At 46.5% G+C, this 22,354-nt stretch overlaps 1 protein-coding gene across 2 annotated transcripts in view; it reads right to left on the bottom strand.

Moving 5' to 3' along the window:
- Positions 1–1,646: 1,646 nt before the first annotated feature.
- The window catches only part of GLI2 (GLI family zinc finger 2), a 94,464-nt gene continuing 73,756 nt past the window's right edge, over positions 1,647–22,354 (bottom strand). For both annotated transcript variants that reach the window (XM_044304310.1, XM_044304311.1), the window contains exons 6-14: positions 13,760–13,961; positions 13,465–13,672; positions 12,618–12,731; positions 12,061–12,192; positions 11,069–11,218; positions 10,115–10,279; positions 8,852–9,118; positions 6,273–6,603; positions 1,647–5,772 (exon numbers count right to left, since the gene is read on the bottom strand). In XM_044304310.1, coding sequence (XP_044160245.1) covers positions 3,602–5,772; positions 6,273–6,603; positions 8,852–9,118; positions 10,115–10,279; positions 11,069–11,218; positions 12,061–12,192; positions 12,618–12,731; positions 13,465–13,672; positions 13,760–13,961 — 3,740 coding nt within the window. In that variant the 3' untranslated portion in view covers positions 1,647–3,601. The remainder of the gene's footprint in view (positions 5,773–6,272; positions 6,604–8,851; positions 9,119–10,114; positions 10,280–11,068; positions 11,219–12,060; positions 12,193–12,617; positions 12,732–13,464; positions 13,673–13,759; positions 13,962–22,354) is intronic.

Raw genomic sequence — 22,354 nt, 5'->3', positions numbered from 1 at the left:
ATGGGAGATGTAGTTTCCCAACACCTGGAGTGCCGGAGGTTGCTGACCCCTGATCATCTGTAAAACTCGATTAAAATCCTGTGCATTCCTGGAACACTAATGTTGCAGTTTTCTCTTAATGTAACATTTCAGATCTATGATTGATACATTGTCCTGTTCAGTTCATATCCTAATAATGAGTGCGGTATTATTACCTCCCCTCATGAGGATCAATCGAGAAATGGTTAAATACACATACTTCTTGTCAATGATGAATGGAGGTTTGTATTCTGATGGTCAGACGCGATCCGGGCATCGATCCCGCTGGTTAATAAATCGACGTCTTTAATTATCATTATCGCTAATAATACTTTATTGCATTACTTTGACTTAATCGGCTGGAAATGACACTGAGGTGGTGAAAACAGATTGTAGATGTTGAGAAACAGATGTGATTGAAACGTTAATAGGAACATGAATATGTATGTGAAAGAAATGAGTGCTGATTACCAGATTTACCTGCAAAGTACAAACCCTAATGAATAATCAAATAATGGGATGAAGAATAACAATGAGCAGGAGATTAGTCATGTGAGACAAAGCTAGTAACTAAAGGAAATGAGTGGTAAGTGATCCTACCCATAAGGGCTCATGCACACGAACGTATTTTCTTTCCATGTCTGTTCCATTTTTGGATGCACAATGGATCCACAAAAAAAATAAAAAATACTGAAGTTACTCCATGTGCATTCTGTTTCCGTATGTCCGTATTTCTGTTCCGCAAAAAAATAGAACATGTCCTATTATTGTCCACATTACGGACAAGGATAGGACTGTTCTATTAGGAGCTAGCTGTTCCATTCTGCAAAATAAGGAATGCACACGGACGTTATCCATATTTTTTGTGGATCTGTTTTTGTGGACCGTAAAATACATACGGTCGTGTGCATAAGCCCTTAGTCTGAGGATAACATTCAGGACCACCATGGAGTTACCTTTACTTATAAAACACTGACCCTATGTACAAGAATATAACTACTATAATACTGCTCCTATGTACAAGAATATAACTACTACAATACTGCTCCTATGTACAAGAATATAACTACTATAATACTGCTCCTATGTACAGGAATATAACTACTATAATACTGCTCCTATGTACAACAATATAACTACTATAATACTGCTCCTATGTACAAGAATACAACTACTATAATACTGCCTCCTATGTACAAGAATATAACTACTACAATACTGCTCCTATGTACAAGAATATAACTACTATAATACTGCCTCCTACGTACAAGAATATAACTACTATAATATTGCTCCTATGTACAAGAATATAACTATTATAATACTGCCTCCTATGTACAAGAATATAACTACTATAATACTGCTCCTATGTACACAAATATAACTACTATCATACTGCTCCTGCTCCTATGTACAAGAATATAACTGCTATATGGCTGCTCCTGTTACTGCATCTCCACACTTTCCACGCATTCTTTTGTCCTTCGAGCTCTTTTAATGGATGGTTGGGCCGGGTCTGATAATGTTGAGGTTGTTGAGTTCTGAATATTGATGCTCCCATATTCACCACTGCAGGGGTCCGGCTGTATAACGTTATACACAAGACAGAACCAGAATGGACAAAGATGTAAAAAGTTTGAGTTTAATATACAAAACGTGTATTTACAAGGCAGTTTAAAATAAAAAAATGCTCAATTCTGTCACAGGATATAAATTTCTCGGATCCGTCTTGGACTTTGGGGGGGACACTTTTTTACAAAATATTTACAGGCTAGGAAGAAATACAGAAGTCATTTGCTTGACGGAGAAACGGCAACCAAAAAAATTACCCGGACGAGTGACTGGTTGTGAATGAGACGTGGCTGACACAAAGACAAAGAACACAGAGGATACAGTAGCAGTGAATCAGGACATGTAGAGGTCGCTCCTTGGAATTTACAGGGGTGGTTACTGCCAAGGGTTAATTATTGCACTGTACAACCAGCCTAGAGACATATCACATACTGCCCCCACATTCATTCCTCTACAGGTAGGTAAGTCAGTAAAATACAAATGTTGTGCACAGAATAAAGATTATTAATACAGGGATCCTATAAATGTTCTATACATTTAGATTAATGGGGCGATCATTGTACCTACAGTCAGAGCAGGGGGTAATCACTGTACCTGGAGTTAGAGCAGGGGGTGATCACTGTACCTACAGTCAGAACAGGGGGCTATCATTGTACCTACAGTCAGAACAGGGGGCTATCATTGTACCTACAGTCAGAGCAGGGGGCGATTATTGGACCTACAGTCAGAGCAGGGGGCAATTTTTGCACCTACAGTCACAACAGGGGCAATCATTGTACTTGCAGTCAGAGCAGGGGGCGATCATTGTATCTGTGGTCAGAGCAAGGGAAGATCATTGTACCTACAGTCAGAGCAGGGGGCGATAATTGTACCTGGAGTCAGAGTAGGGAGCGATCATTGTACCTACAGTCAGAGCATGGGAAATTGGTTTGTACCAACTGTCAGAAAAGGGGCGATTATTGGACCTACAGTCACAGCAGGGGGCAATTATTGTACCTACAGTCAGAACAGGAGGTGATCATTGGACTTGTAGTCAGAGCAGGGGGTGATCACTGTACCTACTGTCAGAGCAGCAGGCTGAATGCTTAGAGAATCAGGACAGGAAAACAAGATGCCACATTCACAATATAACCATGTTCCTCATCTTCCACAAAGAGGACAAAACGAGGACTGGTCAGATAAGTGAAGGTTGTGCTCGCTCCCTTCCGCTCCCCGTGCATAGAGCTTCCTGTTTGTTACACTAGAATACTTTCTACTATTGCTGTGCTTTCCCTTTAATGTGACTAATTCTCTCTTCCTTGTGGATACGTCTCAGCCTGAAATACTGAACAGTGGAGGAGGCCAGAAGATGACGACATAACACGAGGTCCGAGGCTGATCCCTGTGAGCAGACCCGTGTATTCATAGAGGAGCTGCCTCCTCTCTGCGTGACACAATATGGCTTTTCACAACGTGTATAATGATTGGCACAATCACGCACAGCGCTCCATGCATGAGGAAGGCGATACAGCCGTATTTACACGCCGATGTAAACAGTGCTGAGGCTTTTATGGCTGCAATGGAATCAAGTCAGTGCATTGAGAAGCAGCTAGAATCCCGTCTGCTGGCGGCACACGGAAATACTGGACTCTGTACAGCTTACACAGCAGCGGTCTGTGTGTAAGAAGTCGATGCTGAAGGTTTGATGTTCCCCTTCGCACCAAGGCTTGGGAAACTCTTAAAGAAAAGTTTATCTTGGGCGGTTTACAGTCCACATCCGTCTAGGACGAGGGAAAGGATGTGGACACTAGTGGAAGCAGAGGCTAAAGAAGAAAAAACACAAGATATAATAATGACTCATTGTGGAAGACGCCTCCTGAGATGCCACCATAAATGTCTGAAGAGTCAGTGTCTTAGGATCTCATCTCAGTACCATCTACTTGCTTGGCCAGTGTCACAGTCATCACAATGGAAGAACGCTCCATCCTGTAGAGAGTCCCAATAAATCTCAATCTGCCTTCAGAGCTTCTAGTTAGGACATAAGATTAAGAAATTTATTTTCCTCTGCCAATGTGCTAAGCATAGAGCTCATATCCCCGATAGCCATATTGTTTATCCCAGCTGGGATGGAAGGAAAAGTTAAGGAGTTCCTGGGAGTTGTGAGGCGAGAAGAGTTTTGAGAGAGACTCTGAAGAAGGCCAGGGCTTATAGTCCCTGACAAGAGACTGCAATGGTCCCCATCGTCCATCATAGAATCGAAATCTATGACAGGAGGCTGTTCCAGACCTTGAGAGTCCACGGTGCTAGTGACCTGATTGACCCCAGGAGATGGCATGGTGGGGACTTGCTGCGTTGTACAGTCTAGTGCAGAATTATAATTGCTGTTCTGCTCAAACATCTGTATTTGGCCTGAGTAATAGAGTAAACCATTGTCCTTTGCATTCATACATGAGGTCGGCTCAGGTTCTTCACTTGCTCTTTTTGGGGTGGCTTCTGCTGTTTGCTGGCATGGACTCTGCTCACTCACCGAGTGCGGGCTCCTCATAAAAGAGGGGTGCTGTCCTGAATGTATACTCCTTTGCCTGTTGGGGGGGTGAGGTGGAGGCCTTGGCTGCATCAAGGAGTTATTAATGACCTGAGCAGATATCCCCATGTTACTGTGTTGATTGTTGAACAGGTTCAGGTTGGGGTAGGGGTTTGAGTTTGGTGGTTGAAGGGTGTCATGAGTGGCACGAAAGTGACTTGGATAATTCTGAGTGTTTGTGGGGTGCGGCTCCCGGCTGCCGTTCATCATCCCGTTACTCTGAGGAGAGTGCATGGGATGTCCAGACCTTTCTAAGATGTTAGATGAGGTGGAGAGTTGGCACTGACCATCACTCGGGACCCGTAACATATGCGCAGACTGGCTAAAGTTCTGCTGCTGGTTGAAGTCGGAGTTGGTGCCTTGGCACGGGTTCAGCTGCTGCACCCTATGCTGAGGATAACTGAATCTTTGCCCATTGACTCCACCATTTCTCTGTGCCAGCTCTTGCTGCGGATTATTCGCCAGGGATGGCTGATGGTTGCAGCTTTGATATTGGCTAAAGTTTTGCTTCTGCTGCACGACTGCCAAATTCCCTTGCGTAAATGGCTGCTTTGGTACATTGGCGGCGACATCGACAGTACCAGAGCTGACTTCATTCCACTGGACGGGCATGTTATTCTTCTGTGTGTCATGACCAGCAGTCCGGTTCTGTGCAAGCTGCTGATAGCTCTTCACGTTACTTTGGAAGTTTTGGTTCTGGTTACTGTAGTCAGGCGGAAGCCTATGGTTCGGCGCTCCTCTGTTCTGAGACTTAATATATTGGACAACATCATCCGGTAACACCAGGTCATCCTCACCACCAGGGACGTCCATATCGGCTGCCATGCCTTCCAGGATGACATTCTCACTGATGCTAGGTGGCCGTGGAGAGTAGATCTGCCGGTGAAGGCTTCCGTCTGAACGAGTGCACTGCTGGAAGCTTATATTCATCTTGTCCATGACTTGTGGAGGATACAACGTGTTCATGGCATTCATGCTGTGGAAGCGCTGAACCCTTGGAAGATGTTGTCCATCAAGTCCAGCTGTTGTTCTTACTGGGTCACTAGCTCGTCTTGTGCCATTTCCAGGAACCTCATGAGGAAAAGTTGGCGCTGGGGCATTACCAAAACCATCGCTGCATCGTCTTGGACCCGGCTGCTGCCTGAAGGCGGGCAGGGAATAGTCTGACCCGTCCAACAAGGACATCTTGCTCCTTAAACTCATTCTCTCCATGTTGGGGAGGGGTGTAGGAGGAGGACCACCAGTTGCGGCTGCGTACTTGGCTTTCAATCGATACTGCTGGGCAGGGGTAAAGTTGAGGAGCGCTGGTAATCCGTTATGTGGGCTGGCGTCACTAGATCTTCTGGAAGCGTCGGTGGAGATGGGGTCATAAGAATCGGCAGAGCTGGCATTGTTCTGTCTGCCACAAAATTGAGAGGCTTCGCTTGAGCGACGGCTGGAGAAATACGGGGAGATCCCTGAAGATCGTCGGCTTGTGTATGCGGAGCTGAGGGTGCTGGTGGCGCTGTCCCGTCTGTCATTCAGCTGGTTCAAAATGGTGATGTCATTCAAAGACAAGTCTGTAATTCTTGGGTTTATGTTCACACTGCCTGGGACACCCATATTGTCAAGTAATGAGCCTGAAAAAGAGGGAAGAAAATCTGACGTTAAATTTATGGACTGTTCTTTGGGGCAGAACAGCACAGAATCCACAGGCCTCATAAAACAGCTGCCACCGATACTGAGTAACATGTGGGGCCAGTCCACATGGAGTATAAAATACCCAGTGGATTCAACCCTATATATTGAGAAGCGTGAACTCCACAGTGCATATCTGCTGAAAGTGCAGAAGTGCCACGGATTTACTTGCAGAAGTTTTCTGCAGCCTGTGGATGTAATTTGTTAAAATCGCATCCACTTTGCTGCAGCTTCTGGTTTCCTGCCTGCATAACCTGCACAGGACCACAATGTAAAGGATAACTCCACCATGGCATGAGTGAATATCTGAGAAATAGATGCCCTTTATTCCCAGTCCTGGATCCTCCCAGGACACTGGCTGCTGCATGGACCATGGCAGGGACCATGACTGAAACCACCTGCACCGATGCCTGAAAAAGAAGCCTCAGGGTATCTCACGTACCATTTCCAGAGATGGCTGGGAATTTGGTGTTCCTGGCAGGTGGAGCTGGATTCATGAATGAGCAAGATTCCTTCAGTGTCTTCAGCTTCTCCTTCTTGAGCTGCTCCAGTCGCTGCACTGCGGTGCCACCTTGTTTCCTGAGCTGCAGGCCGACCATTGCATTACCAGTTGAGACACTGGAGTCCACCACATGGCTGGTGTCCTCCAAACCAAAGATGTCCCCCAGGCCTCCCTCTCCATGAAACTCTACTCCGCTGTCAGTGTGGTTGGTGCTGCCAAGTGGAGACGGCTCACTGCTGCACGACGACTGGCCGCCAGGGCTGGGCTGTATCTGCAGGACGGAACATGAGACGATCAGTGCCCTAATATAGAAGGCGTTCTGATGAGAGTAGTAGTAACAAACTCCTATTCACAACCGATTCGACCACTAAGGAGAGTATCATGCACAAGACGTGGTGGTCACTGGATGATGGGGGTTATCTGCAGCATGCATTGGCAATCTTTGCTACAGTTTAATTTAGGCTACTTTCACACTTGCGACAGAGGATTCCGGCAGGCTGTTCTGTCACCGGAACCGTCAATCCGGACGCAAACGGATGCATTTGTCAGACGGATCCGGATGCGTTGCAATACCAGATCCGTATTTCCGGTTGTCATCCGGAAAAATGGATCCAGTATTTTTTTTTTTCTGATTTTTAAAGACCGCAAAACCGGATCTGTTTTGCCGGAACACTTGGGGACGGATCCGGCATTAATGCATTTCAATAGAAATTAATGCTGGCAAGGATTTTGGGCCAGAGAAAAAACTGCAGCATGCCGTGGTATTTTCTCCGGCCAAAAAACGTAAGAGGGACTGAACTGATGCATCATGAATGGATTGTTCTCCATTCAGAATGCATTAGGATAAAGCTGATCCGTTTTTTTCCGGTATTGAGACCCAAAAACGGAACTCAATACCGGAACTTTAACGCAAGTGTGAAAGTGCGGGTTAAGGGGGGTCGCCCAGTTGTCAAGGCATGGTATAAAGCACAGCAACTTTCTCACAGACTTTCATTATTTGCAAGATCTCTGCTGGCTGTCAATTAATTTATCTATTGTTTACATTCAGTTACAGAGGAAATGTACATGTGGAAGATTTTTTTGCTGAAATTTCAGCGTCATCTGAATATGGCTTCCAGAAATCCCGGTGCTTTCCCCATTCAGATGGAACAGATTTTCAGTCCAAAAATGACTGCAACAAAATCTGTCGCATGTGAATATCCCGAGACACAAGATGAGCATAAAAGACTATGTTTCTGACAGCTCTTATCTGCTCTGACAGGAAGGGCTTTCAGACTCTAAATGTGAGCCAAGGGGTTTCCATTCACTGACAGTAAGCAGAGGTAATAAAAACAGTGAAGATTTCAAACATAAAGTCTATTAGAAATTTGCAGAAGATGCATTCTATGATATGGTCTGCATTAAATCGGGACGCCGGCCCTTTAATATTGCACACAGCTCAGAGCTGACAGTGAACGTTCTCCTCTCAGTCCCCCCAAAACCCACGTAGCACTGGGGACCACAGAATAGGAATCTCTCACCTTGATAAGATCTGTCCTTAGGAAAGTGTTAGAAAAAGAACAGAAAGAATAGGAGTAGTAGTCAGTAAGAGACTGAGAGTCACATGAAACAATATAAGAACATGGTTAGATCAGTTACATGCAGGATGTGCAGAGGGGAGGATTCAGAGCAACCAATCAGAATCTCCCTTTACTGTTAGCCCCGCCCCCAATGATTCCAGTTCTGATACATTGTTCTTCTAGTACTGAAATCTTGATACATTGTATCCCTGGTGGCTTTGTGTTGTATACAGGGGCCACAGGAGCAGGTAGAATAATACACCAGCCCACCCCCGCCGCTCTGCTACCCGGACAGAAATCTATCCTTTGCTAGAACTTTCCGCAGCTTCTTGCTTCCTCTGGATAATACGGATATAAAGTATCGGCAGCGTTACATGCGCTAAACTTACCGCCATCTGGGAATGCTCCTGTGAATAGACAAGATCACCGCCGACTGCAGCAATATTGCGATATTATATCCCCGTCCTATAGCTTCATACACATCTGCATAGGACCCCTCACCTGTCCTGACAGGTCTGTTCTAGGAAATACTTGCATTCTATGATGTGTTGTTCCTCTATTATCCCTACTAGAAGTTTATGATGAGAGGTCCATCTGGGTGATACCAGTCGGGGTCTGTCTGACGCTAACCAGTCATTACTGCCAGTGTTAGACTATGCAGGGTTACCCCCAACTGGTAGCCTCCACTGTTACTCATAAATGTCTAGTAGGAATAATAGAGGGATGTCATAAGAATAGATGCTCCAGAATGGTTCTTACATGGGGGATGCAGACCTGCCCGGAGATGTGAGAGGTCCCCTTTAACATTTCTTGACCCCACTGTAAAAGCTAGCCCCGTGTCAATGGCGTCACCCGTCGCTGTATATGGCTCTTTATAATGTGTGACTAGCATGATGTCATTACACCTTATTGAAATATGTGGCCCCCAGGCACAGGGGCCCCTGTCTCTCCACTACTCACCATACTGTCCTCAGTCTTGATGGTCCTGGACTGGAAGCCGTCTTCTCTACCTCTGGGGCCTCCATTAGACTCTGTGTGTTCAGCGGACAGTCTGTTACCGCCTTCGTCATCGCCGTTTTCCCTAGGCCCCGGTCTGGAGATGACATCATTGCGCTGTTTCTTTGTCACGTGCGCCTCGGGACCGTGAACCGTCTTGACGTGCTTCCGGAGAGAGCTGGGGTCTGTGTATCTCTTCGTACATCCCAGAATTTTGCAGATGTACGGTTTCTGGAAAAGACGAAAAACAAAATCTTACTGACTGAGCGAATTCAACATTAACCCTTTCTACACATATCAGACCGAAGTGTTCTCCACGGGGCAGGAATGCCGGTCGGATGGCGGTATTGCCTGCTCACCCCGCTGCTGCCCGAATACAGTCTTCTATAACGATCATTGTCTTATGTAAATCATTGCTAGATTAAACCTTAATATATTTTGGTTTTATTTTGCTTCAGTTTTAAAACCCCTGCTTGCTGTCAGTGAACATTCTTCTTTAGATGTAAAGGCTGGAAACCCATCGACCTTCCCACAGCTGCAGTTTATTACAATGTATCAGAGCGAAGTCCGGGTCAGAGAGAGCTGCATTCCGAGCCTTGCTTTCATCTACTGACAGCAAACAGAGGTCTTGAAAAGTCGTGTGCCATGCTCACTCCCGGCGCACACGTATGTCACACACAGACGCAGGCTGTACATGTGTTCAGTCCCGCCAGGTTTGTGACTGCCGCCTATAAATCTGTGCTGCAATAGTAAAGTGAAATGACTGGGGGATAACACAGCCCCCTCCGCTGCACTGAGTACCGCTCTGCTGTGTTCGGCTTTCCGTCATTACCCTATTAACTAACGAGTGCCGATGCTGGATGTGTGTATCGAAGCAATAAAACTGCAGGTTACATGTGTGCGCCAGGTCCGGGGATGACCGCAGGGGTCTGCACCATTCACATGGTGAATATCAAGAAAAAAGCCAACAGAGTTCAGCTCTGAAGCACAGATGCTTCCCATTTCCTGTGCTCGACACTAACAGGACGGACGGGTTTTATAGTCCACACCTATTTGGCATCCATGCACCAGCCCAACATCTGCAGCCACTTTATGAAACAGTCGGGGGTGCAGCGCCGGTGCGGTCTGGAGCGGCGGCAAAATAAATTCTATAACAAGAATTTTTTTTTTTTTTGCTTGAGCGGCTGTAAGGCGGAGAATCCCCTGTCAGCAGAATGGAAGCCTCACCTCGTTGGAATGAGTCCTGTTCTGGTGCTTCGCACGGTCGGACGCGTTGGAGAAGGCCTTGTTGCAGCCCTCGTGCTCGCACACGTACGGCTTCTCTCCGGTGTGAGACCGCAGGTGCGTCTTCAGGTTCTCCAGTCGGGAATATGCTTTAAAGCAGCCTTCAAACTGCGGAAACAATGACACATTTATAGGGTATGCACCCCCCAAAAACAGACGCCAAACACCCAGCTTTCCACAGACCTGTGTGAGATGTAATGCTACAATGTTATAAAGATATTCCTCTCCCTTCTTTCCTTTAGGCCTCATCCACACGGCCGTAGCGCTGCCGTTTTGTGTATTTTGCACGGGCAACGTCCGTGCGGCGGCCGGGACGGATTGAGGCCCATTCAACTTGAATGGGCCCGTGATCCGTCAGCACCGCAAAAAAATAGAACATGTTCTATTTTTTTGCAGTGCGGAGGCACGGACAGAAACACCATGGAAGCGCTCTGTACTGGTTCCGTGCCTCCATGCAAGTAAATGGGTCCGCATGTGTGATGCGGGGAGCACGCGGCCGGTGCCTGTATATTGATGACCGTGTGCATGAGGCCTTGCTGTGTTGCTTGTGTGTCAGTTCTTAATGTAGTACTAGCATTCTATTTATTAACCAGGAGGCTCAGGATCAACAGTTATAGTGTAGATTTTGAAGAATCACATGAGAGATCCCCACATTGAAACTTAAACTAGAACCTCTAGACGTGGGGCTTTCGTCACGCCCCCCCCCCCCCCCCCTCCCAGGTACAAGCAGCCGCTAAGAGCGTTAACGCAGCACTTTTATGAAGCGTTCCCTCCTGGGGCTTCCTCGGAGGTGCAGTAAGTATAGTGGTTAGTGGCATCCCCTGGGGGCAGCGTCAGCTACTATTTATGGGGCGGACTGTCGCAGCTGCTGATATCGGCAGTTTTGCGGCAGCTTACCGTGCACTTGTGAGGCTTTTCTCCTGTATGTCTCCTCATGTGAACCACCAGCATGTACTGTGCTTTAAATGGCTTCTGCTCCCGCGTGCAGTCCTGCCAGCGACACACAAACTCCTTCCTCTCGCCGTGAATGTGCTCATTATTGATGTGCTGCAGAGAGAGGACGCAGGAGATAAGCATGCTGCCGACGAGACATATCATCCATTTATACACTGCACAATACAGTAACCTGCATATCTGCACGTTTTACCCCTAAATTGGTGCAAATGTAAAGCCCTGATAAACACAACGCGACACCCATATATTTAGCAATTAATATTTGCTTTTTTCGGGGATCATTTCTGTTTAAGGCTCCTTCAGAGAAATAAGTTGGAGCAATTTGCAAACATTTAGAGCAACAATTTCTGTCCAGTGTTAAGACTGCTGTGTAATAATAGGCAGCTTCCTCAGGGGTGGGCTTTGCTGTGTGATAATGATCAGCTTCCTCAGGGGTGGTATCTGCTGTGTGGTAATGATAATCATCAGGTTCCTTTGAGGTGGGATATGCAGCCGTTAATTCAGAGATGGGATTTGCTGTGTAGTAATGATAATAAGCAGCTTCCTCAGGGGTTGAATTTACTGTGTGATAATGATCATGTTCCTTTGAGGTGGGATCTGACGTGTGATAAGGAGGTTCTTCAGGAGTGGGATCTGCTGTGTAGTAATGATAATGATCAGTTTCGTCTGGGATGGGCTCTTCTGTGTGATAATGATCAGATTCCTCAGGGGAAGGATCTGTTATATGGTAACGCTAATTATTAAGTTTGTCTGTGGTTGGGCTTGCTGTGTGATAAAGATCAGGTTCCTCGGAGGTGGGGTCTGCTGCAGGTTCTTCAGGGATGGGATCTGCTATTAACGAGGCATTGGTGCAATATTTCACTGTGCGCAGCGAGGCATGATGGGTACATACAACGTATATTAATAAACACATCGGGGTCTCAGGGACAACTCACGTGGACCAGTTGGTCTTGGGTGTCGAACTCCTTGGAGCAGCTTTCCCAATGGCAGTTGGTTTCATAAATGACCTCCGGTTCTTGCTTACAGTCCTCTCTGTCCAAGTCGTCTTTCAGCTCAGTCATATGGTCCTACCAGGAGAATATGAAGGGTTAAATCACTAGGAGGAAAATCCTATAAGTGAAATGTTGTCCAATTATATAAATAATATAACAAGAGGACGTTACATAATACCGAAAGCTGTAGGAAACAGTCGCTGATGGCGCTTGTGGCTCCGAGAACATAACTATAATGGTTACATTGTAACACAGTACATAGGGGGGCACATACTTCTAGGTTACATTGTAGCATTGCATGGATGCAATATATAGGGGGCACATACTTCTAGGTTACATTGTACCATTGCATGGATGCAATATATAAGGGGGGCACATACTTCTAGGATACATTGTAGCATTGCATGGATGCAATATATAAGGGGGCACATGCATCTACCCGGGGAGGGGAGACATCCACCAGAATACCTAGTTGACACATATGACAGGGAGCACGTTACCGGGGGGCTGGGGGAGTCCCTGCTGGCCGCCTCCTCCTCGATCTTCACTTTGCTGCGCTTGCTGATCACCTGGTTGACCGTGCTGCTCACGGCCGACTCGCTGTTCTGCTTGTTCTGCGTTAAGTCACAAGAAACATCCAGGAAATAAATCAAAATGATGCAAAAGACTCGGAGAACAAAGACAGGTTTGGACCCATCAGAATAGGATGGACCCGGCAGAATCATGAGGCCGACCCGCCGATCTCCATCTGATACCAAAAAATGTTCTCTCACTTTCTAATAATTTTTTTTAAAATAATTTTCAAGATCTCTGCTTGTCATTTTAGAATTTGCTAGAAATGTATCCAGTCCAGGCCAGAATCAGTGAGCTACATACACTCCTGATCTCTGCTTGCTGTCAGCTGGTGGAGATACAGGTCCTGACGAGCTTGTTACAATGTATCAGTCTAGACACAAACCAGTAGACCAGCTACACAGATCTGTTTTGTGCCCTGATACTTTGCTACAATGTATCAGCACAGAATCTATCACTCTGGAGTTCAGACTTTTTTCCCACAGCAGTCTGCGCTGGATTCAATCATAATTACCATCAGATGAGTGAACGGGATGAGTTTATAGTCTTTGGATATAGGCAAGAAAGTTCCTGTTCACTGACAGCAAGCCGAGATCTTGAAGAGGGTGAAAATAAACAGAAAATGTATTGGAAACTGCAGAATTTTTCTTTATATAGTGATGATATTTTCCAGAAACTGAGGATTTATTTTCTTCCAGTGAGATTTACGTTTCCCTCGCACCAAGTGTGCAATCGCCAAATCAGGGCAACATTACGCCGATGCTGGCAGCTCACCTGGCCGGGGTTGGATGCCGCGGTGCTGCTGATGGTTGGCGCTGGAGCTGGGCTGGAGGTGGGCACACATCCCTGCTGGCGTAATGCAAATGAGGGGGGCGGATGGATGAGGGGGCTGTGCCCGAATGTGGAGTTCAGACTGCGCTGCTGGTTCAGGAGTTGCTGATAGGCCACCGGGTTGATGGGATGCGGGAAGCTGAAGGCCGGGCTGGAGGAGACGGCAGAATTAGTTACACTGTTATTACCACACCTCTGGATCCTACAAGGAAAATCCCAGATCTGACGCAGCACTCACCTGATCGCTCCGGCGGATAAGTGCCCATAGGAGCCACTGGCTGCGGAGCTGCTCCTGGAGTTATTGATGTACGCCACCAGGGAGTTGGGCGAGGTGCGGATCATGGTCTGCAGGTCAATGCTGGCATCAGAGAGGGGGGAGATAGACAGGGCTCGCTTCCGGCTCAACCTCGGCGTGACACGGGGACTCGAGAACCGGGAAACTGGGAGAGTAAAGACAGTGTGATCAAAACTGACAACCGCAACAATGTATCATATGTACACTCCCTGTGACTGTTACATTGTATATATATATATATATATACTGTGACTGTTACATTGTATCATATATACTGTGATCACTACATAATATCATACAGACGTGGACAAAATTGTTGGTACCCTTTGGTCAATGAAAGAAAAAGTCACAATGGTCACAGAAATAACTTTAATCTGACAAAAGTAATAATAAATTAAAATTCTATAAATGTTAACCAATGAAAGTCAGACATTGTTTTTCAACCATGCTTCAACAGAATTATGTAAAAAAATAAACTCATGAAACAGGCATGGACAAAAATGATGGTACCCCTAGAAAACACAGAACATAATGTGACCAAAGGGACATGTTAATTCAAGGTGTGTCCACTAATTAGCATCACAGGTGTCTACAACCTTGTAATCAGCCATTGGGCCTATATATATGGCTCCAGGTAATCACTGTGTTGTTTGGTGATATGGTGTGTACCACACTCGACATGGACCAGAGGAAGCAAAGGAAAGAGCTGTCTCAAGAGATCAGAAAGAAAATTATAGACAAGCATGTTAAAGGTAAAGGCTATAAGACCATCTCCAAGCAACTAGATGTTCCTGTGAGTACAGTTGCACATATTATTCATAAGTTTAAGATCCATGGGACTGTAGCCAACCTCCCTGGACGTGGCCGCAGGAGGAAAATTGATGACAAATCTAAGAGACGGATAATCCGAATGGTAACAAAAGAGCCTAGAAAGACTTCTAAAGAGATTCAAGGTGAACTTCATGCTCAAGGAACATCAGTGTCAGATCGCACCATCCGTCGTTGTTTGAGCCAAAGTGGACTACATGGGAGACGACCAAGGAGGACACCATTGTTGAAAACGAATCATAAAAAAGCAAGACTGGAATATGCCAAACTACATGTTGACAAGCCACAAAGCTTCTGGGAGAATGTCCTGTGGACAGATGAGACAAAAATCGAAGTTTTTGCCAAGGCACATCAGCTGTATGTTCACAGACGAAAAAATGAAGCATATCAAGAAAAGAACACTGTCCCTACTGTGAAACATGGAGGAGGCTCTGTTATGTTCTGGGGCTGCTTTGCTGCGTCTGGCACAGGGTGTCTTGAATCTGTGCAGGGTACAATGAAATCTCAAGACTATCAAGGAATTCTAGAGAGAAATGTACTAGCCAGTGTCAGAAAGCTTGGTCTCAGTCGCAGGTCATGGGTCTTGCAACAGGACAATGACCCAAAACACACCGCTAAAAACACCCAAGAATGGCTAAGAGGAAAAAATTGGACTATTCTAAAGTGGCCTTCTATGAGCCCTGACCTCAATCCTATTGAGCATCTTTGGAAGGAGCTGAAACATGCAGTCTGGAAAAGGCACCCTTCAAACCGGACACAACTGGAGCAGTTTGCTCATGAGGAGTGGGCCAAAATACCTGCTGAGAGGTGCAGATGTCTCATTGACAGTTACAGGAAGCGTTTGATTGCAGTGATTGCCTCAAAAGGTTGCGCAACAAAATATTAAGTTAGGGGTACCATCATTTTTGTCCATGCCTGTTTCATGAGTTTATTTTTTTACATAATTCTGTTGAAGCATGGTTGAAAAACAATGTCTGACTTTCATTGGTTAACATTTATAGAATTTTAATTTATTATTACTTTTGTCAGATTAAAGTTATTTCTGTGACCATTGTGACTTTTTCTTTCATTGACCAAAGGGTACCAACAATTTTGTCCACGTCTGTATATACAGTATATATTGTGACTGTTACTGTATATACTCTGTTACATTATATCATATATACAGTATAAACTGTAATCACTACATAATATCATATATACTGTGACTGTTACATCGTATCATGTATAGTGTATATATACTGTGACTGTTACATCGTATCATGTATAGTATATATACTGTGACTGTTACATTGTATCATGTATAGTATATATACTGTGACTGTTACATTGTATCATATATACAGTATATACTGTGACTGTTACAATGTATCATCTATAGTGTATATATAGTGGGGTCATGCCAGATCCGTCTTGCGCCACATCCCAGGACGGAAAGCAAACTACAACATGTTGCGGTTTGCTCTCTGGTATGGGAACGCAACTAAACGGAACGGAATGCATTCTGGTGACTCTGTTCTGTTCTGTTCAGTTTTGTCCCCATTGACAATGAATCGACTGAAGCGTTTTCTTTTCAGTATTGAGACCCTATGATGGAACTCAATACCGGAAAACTAAAACGCTAGTGTGAAAGTACCCTTAGACCAGGCATCCTCAAACTGCGGCCCTCCAGCTGTTGTAAAACTACAACTCCCACAATGCCCTGCTGTAGGCTGATACCTGTAGGCTGTTTGGGCATTCTGGGAGTTGTAGTTTTGCAACAGCTGGAGGGCCGCAGTTTGAGGATGCCTGCCTTAGACAGTGATGAGTGGGGGATGGGAAGGAGGAGGTAGGGAGGGGAAATCACATGCCTGAAACTTTTATTGAAAGGACAGACACAAAGTCCGTACAGCACCGAGGTGTGTTGCAGGCTGTTCCTGGGCATCCAACAGGCCCTGTGCAAAGGGGCACTCCCAAAACAGGTGATAAGACGTTTCCTCCGTGAAAGGGCACCTGGGGCAGTACCGGGTTTTGCACCAGTTGTGGGGCGTGCATGAAAGGCCGGATGGTAGGCCTCCCTGGATGGGGTCCATACTGTCTCTGCGGTGTCATCAGGGAGCCCTGGAATTGACTCCACCAAGGCTCTGATTAGCTTGTGGATCGTCTTGGGTTTCCACAAGTCGGCCTTGAGGCCTTCTAGTTGCTGTTTCCTCACAAACCTGACGACATCTCCGTAATACCAGGGAGCGTGCCAGTTGTAAGGGATGGAGCTGTCCCACTTGTCCCAGCCCAGACCCCTGCAGAGGGGCAGGAGCAAGAAGCGAGACATGGCCTTGCCCGCAGAGCCGTTTGCAGTTCTCAGAGTCCGGCGAAGCTGTAGGGTCCGCAGTAAAGAGGGCAGGTCCGGAATGCCCTTTCCACCCTTGCGGGACTCTTTGTACATGATGGCTCGCTTCACTCCATACCAGAGGCAGACCCTACAGGATAATCACCCCCTCCTCCTCATGGGCAGCGCTTCTGCTCCTGGTACCCCGGTCTACTGGCATCTGAGGGTTGACCCCCTTCCCTCCCTCTGTCCTGGGTTTGGGGGCTATATAGGGGACTCCTGTGGTGTATACGGCGCCGCTGATCTCGTCCGGCACTGCACTGGGCACAGATGTAATTATCCAATGAGGGATGAGTAATGAGGGGCGATCCAGAGGCAGCGGATTACAATGTGTTTTTCCCTCTATTAGCTGGCGGAAGCAGGACAGCGCTGGCAGCCAGATCCATCTCTGCTACCTGCCCACCTCTGGGGAGACCCGCTTATTAATGTGCCACTTCCCCTGATGAATTAGGGAACACGAAAACTTTGTGCTCATTTTTCTGTCCTCGTTTGCATTGATTTATGTCGCGCTCGCCACTTACCTACAGGCCCCACTAATATACTCAGGAGGATGTTAGCGCTGCCTCTGCGCCCACTTACCAATGTGTGGACCAAACCAGGTCCTGGTACCGGGGAGAAGGCTAGGAGAAATATCTATATCTCCCCTCTCCGGACATGTCTGTCATAGTAATTACTTGCTTTCCCCATGTAATAACGATTCTGGAGCATCTGTTCTTATAACGCTATGTTGTGCCATTCCTCTGTTATTTCTACTAGAAGTTTATGAATGAATTGCCAGCGGCTTGCAGTAAAGGTCCAGATGGGTGTTACCAGTCGGGAGAGGAGGGCGGGTGCTGCACAGTCTGACACCAGAAGCTCTGATTGGACAGTGAGACCCACCAGCTACTGGCAGCACCCAGAAGTACCTTTACTGCAGACTGCTTCTAGCAGGAATAACAGAGGAATGGCACAGCACAGTGTCGTCAGAACAGATGCTCCAGAAGTGTTAATACATGGGGAAAACAAATAGTTACTAAACCAGACATCAGGAGAGGGAACGGGTCCTCTGGGTGAGTTCTATAAAACCGGGGTGCATAAAGAATTGAAGGGAGCCCACAGCAAAAGGCTAGGGTGCTCATATCCAGGACCCCTAGGACTGTGCACATGTCCTTATACCCAGGACCCCAGGACTGTGCACATGTCCTCATATCCAGGACCCAAGGACTGTGCTCAAGTCCTCACATCCAGGACCCTGCAGACGGAGCCTCCTGCTCATCCATGTACCACATCAGCAGCTCGGATACCGGGAAGAGTCAGGATGTGCTGTCCCAGCACTTGGAATAACATAAAATAAGAGTTGTCTCTGTGGCCGGTGTCCAGCAGCCGAGCAAATGACCGTCATCTGGCACAGCGCAAGCAATGAGCAGACAAGGGCAGTCACAGAGCGGAGCCTGCAGCTGCCTGGACTCTATCAATCGCACTCTGTGTGGCCGTGAAACGCGCAGGCTCCTGTCCAAGGTTCACAATGAAGCTATGAAGTGCGGCTCAGATACAGCAGCCCGAGCTTTGCATGATGTATTACTACTGATCAGGGACCACCTGAGACCACCCTGCCAATTGTCACACTTGTTGATTTGCCATCAGCCATTCATTGTCAGATCACCACAAATTGAAAATTTTGTATTAAAACTATTGAAACTGACTCCCGTTCCGAGAGTAGTCAGAACACTGATCCAGAAGCTACAGTGGTGTGAACCTGGCCGTAATGGGAACGCCTCATACACCGGCTCATCTTATGTGAACATCTGCTATGGATCCACTGGAGCCGAGTGTCAGGACTGAAAGGTGGAGCCCCATAACTGAGGGTCCCTATGCACTGCCGGACTCCCTGAGCCCCTGGACCCCTTCAAATGAATACACTAAGCTGTCAGAGATATCAATGAGTTCACTGTCTAGCTCCAGCATTAAGGTAAATTTCTGCCCATGAACACTAAAATTCTGTGCAGAATCCTTTTATAATTTATCTTTATATTGATCGAAAATTTGTTTTTCTGATACCAAGGTTCCAAATTCTCTACATAGTCATAGATACAAGATAACATTCTGGATTCCAGCAGTCACCACTAGAGGGAGCTCAGGAGATTACTACATACAGATATATACAGCCAGCACTAGAGGGAGCTCAGTATATTACTGCATACAGATATATACAGCCACCACTAGAGGGAGGTCAGCAGATTACTACATACAGATATATACAGCCACCACTAGAGGGAGCTCAGGAGATTACTACATACAGATATATACAGCCACCACTAGAGGAAGCTCAGGAGATTACTACATACAGATATATACAGCCACCACTAGAGGAAGCTCAGGAGATTACTACATACAGATATATACAGCCACCACTAGAGGAAGCTCAGGAGATTACTACATACAGATATATACAGCCACCACTAGAGGAAGCTCAGGAGATTACTACATACAGATATATACAGCCACCACTAGAAGAAGCTCAGGAGATTACTACATACAGATATATACAGCCACCACTAGAGGAAGCTCAGGAGATTACTGCATACAGATATATACAGCCACCACTAGAGGGAGCTCAGGAGATTACTACATACAGATATATACAGCCACCACTAGAGGGAGCTCAGGAGATTACTACATACAGATATATACAGCCACCGCTAGAGGGAGCTCAGGAGATTACTACATACAGATATATACAGCCACCGCTAGAGGGAGCTCAGGAGATTACTACATACAGATATATACAGCCACCGCTAGAGGGAGCTCAGGAGATAACTGCATACAGATATATACAGTCACCACTGATCAGGGACCACCTGAGACCACCCTGCCAATTGTCACACCTGCAGTCCGCTTTGTGGACAAGAATAGGCAGTTATATTAAAGGCTGTCCGTGCCGTTCTGAAAATTGCGGAACGCACATGGACGCCATCCGTGTTTTGCAGATCCGCAATTTGCGGACCACAAAACACACAATGGTCGTGTGCATGTAGCCTAAGGCCTGGTTTTGTCCTTTGTGATAAACAAGAGTATTTTAATGCACTGACAGCAAGCACAGATCTTAAAAACTTGGAGCAATTGAGACACAAAGTCTGTTAGAAAGTTGCAGAACTTTTCCTCATAAAAGTAACACAAAATAGCAAAGACTGGAGATTCCAGTGTTTTATAGCTTAAAGGGACAGTAAGGTGCAGGCTATCCTTGTACTCTGCTGTCCCCTGTTATCAGCCATTTCGCCGGCTGTCGTTTTCTCTAATGTGATGACGGACACAAGGTGCACAAAAGATGTGACAGTGACTTTAGCCGCTGCAGTCTTACAAGCTCTGGCCCTTTAATATTGTCTCTGTTGTCTCAGCAGAAAAGGGGTTAATTAAAGGAAAACATCGCACGCCGTCCTCCCCTGGACTCACATTTTCCGCCTGCGCCCAGATCTAAGTTTTAGTCCTAATCCGGCTGTGATGTTATTGTACATAATGATTGAGATGACAATTAAAGTAAACTGCAGCCTGTCTGCGCTGGCAAGAAACCGCTAAGCGCACGTGACAAATGTGCGCCATCTCCAGAGAGCGAGGTCATGCGAGGCCGCACTGCAGGCAGGAGGGTTTTCACTCAGGACAAATATTGGTCCTAAAGGCAACTAGATGCATCCACAGAGGACTGAACCGGGGCCTAAAGGGAATCTGCCATCAGATACCGTGATCTAAATCCACCGCCTGGCCTGCGGGTGCGCCAAACACGCTGCCACATAACTTCGGGCCTGGCGTGAGTACGTCTTCACTGCCCAGTCCTGTCAGCCAAAGTGGTGGGGACGTGCACATCAGAGCAAGTGAGTGGAGAATCTGGGTGCCACGAGGTGCAACAGCAACACCTTCGTTGCACCCAGGGGATAATTGGCATAAAAGAAAATGCTGATTTCTCCACATTAGGGCACAAATGGAGATCGGACCAAGAGCATCAGCAGCGCAGATGGATTTATATCAAGGTATCTAATCATAGATTCCCTTTAAAGGGGAACTCCACCTGAAAATACCCTTTAGAGCTCGGTCAGTGAATAGAGACTCTCAGGAAACACTCGCAGCAGCAGAGATCTTTACTTGTCCTACTTACCACTGACACATAGTAACAAACCCATCAGCGGTCGGAGCAAAACTACCTTCAATCTTTCATTCCCCCATTTACCATATCTCTGTTTGCTGTCAGTAAATGGAAACATTTTTGTTTAAAGGCTGTTGATGAAAACCTGCCCTGCTCCCTTCTCACAGAGCCGATGAGTTGGTTATGGTTGTAGCGAGTCTAGGCAATTATCAGGGAGCCGATACATTATTTGACCTGCACTGATACATTGTAACAAACTTTCAGGAAAGGAGAGGGTTATCTACACTGATACACTGCAACAAATGTGTCAGATGTCGGACTAATATTAAAGGGGTCCTCTCACTTCAGCCAATGGCATTTATCACGTAGACAGGGTTAACACGAGGCCCTCACTAATGTATTCTGATTCTCCATATTGGCTGGATTCATTTCTCCATCGTATTATACACGGCTCCTATCCAGGGGTTACGACCACCGCTGCAGTGCAGATACGGGGTGGTCAGGACAGGAGCTGCACGTGTTCTCCCACAGTCCCGGCCACCAGAGCAGCCAGCACTTTTTCCTATAGTGTGATAGCACGACCACCACTCCTGGATTACAGGGTGGTCGTGACCCCTGAATATGAGCCGTGTATAATGTGATGGCAAAATGAATCCAGCAAAGGAGGCAACAGGGAGAATCCCAATACATTAGGAAAGGCCTTGTATTAGCCTTCTCTACATGATAAATGCCGCTTCCTGAAGTCGGAGGAACCCTTTAAGTTTATATGGGGGTTTAGACTCTGGGTGTAAATAAGACATTCATCCGTCCACTGACAGCAAAAAGAGATACTGAAGCACATAGTCCACCATAAAGCTCCTTATCTGTGTAAGATTGAGATTGAGGAAGATGAGTCTCATGGGGGGGGGGGGGGGGCACTACTACCATCATCATCTCACACTAGAATAGAAGCTCTGCACGTATCCGGCAGAACACGGGACATCTTGTCAGCAGCACATACATCATGTATGGGGGTCTAAATACAGCCGTTAATGTGCAGATACCTACCCCCCTCCTCCAACTCATGAAGTCTGCAAATAATTAATGCAGCGTTTTGCCTGTTTTGGGGGGAAAATGGAGTCCAGATCCTGATTAAAGGCAACAGATGATGACAGGGCGACCGGGAGGCTCTAATCTGGTCGCTCCTTAAGAAAACACGGCTGCCGGGTCTAAGGCGCTGAGGGTCCCACAT

Source organism: Bufo gargarizans, chromosome 8 (genome assembly GCF_014858855.1).
Source record: "Bufo gargarizans isolate SCDJY-AF-19 chromosome 8, ASM1485885v1, whole genome shotgun sequence".
In the NCBI taxonomy this organism is placed as follows: domain Eukaryota; kingdom Metazoa; phylum Chordata; class Amphibia; order Anura; family Bufonidae; genus Bufo; species Bufo gargarizans.
The sequence above is the reverse complement of the archived record's forward strand: the minus strand, read 5'-3'. Positions and strand labels throughout refer to the sequence as shown.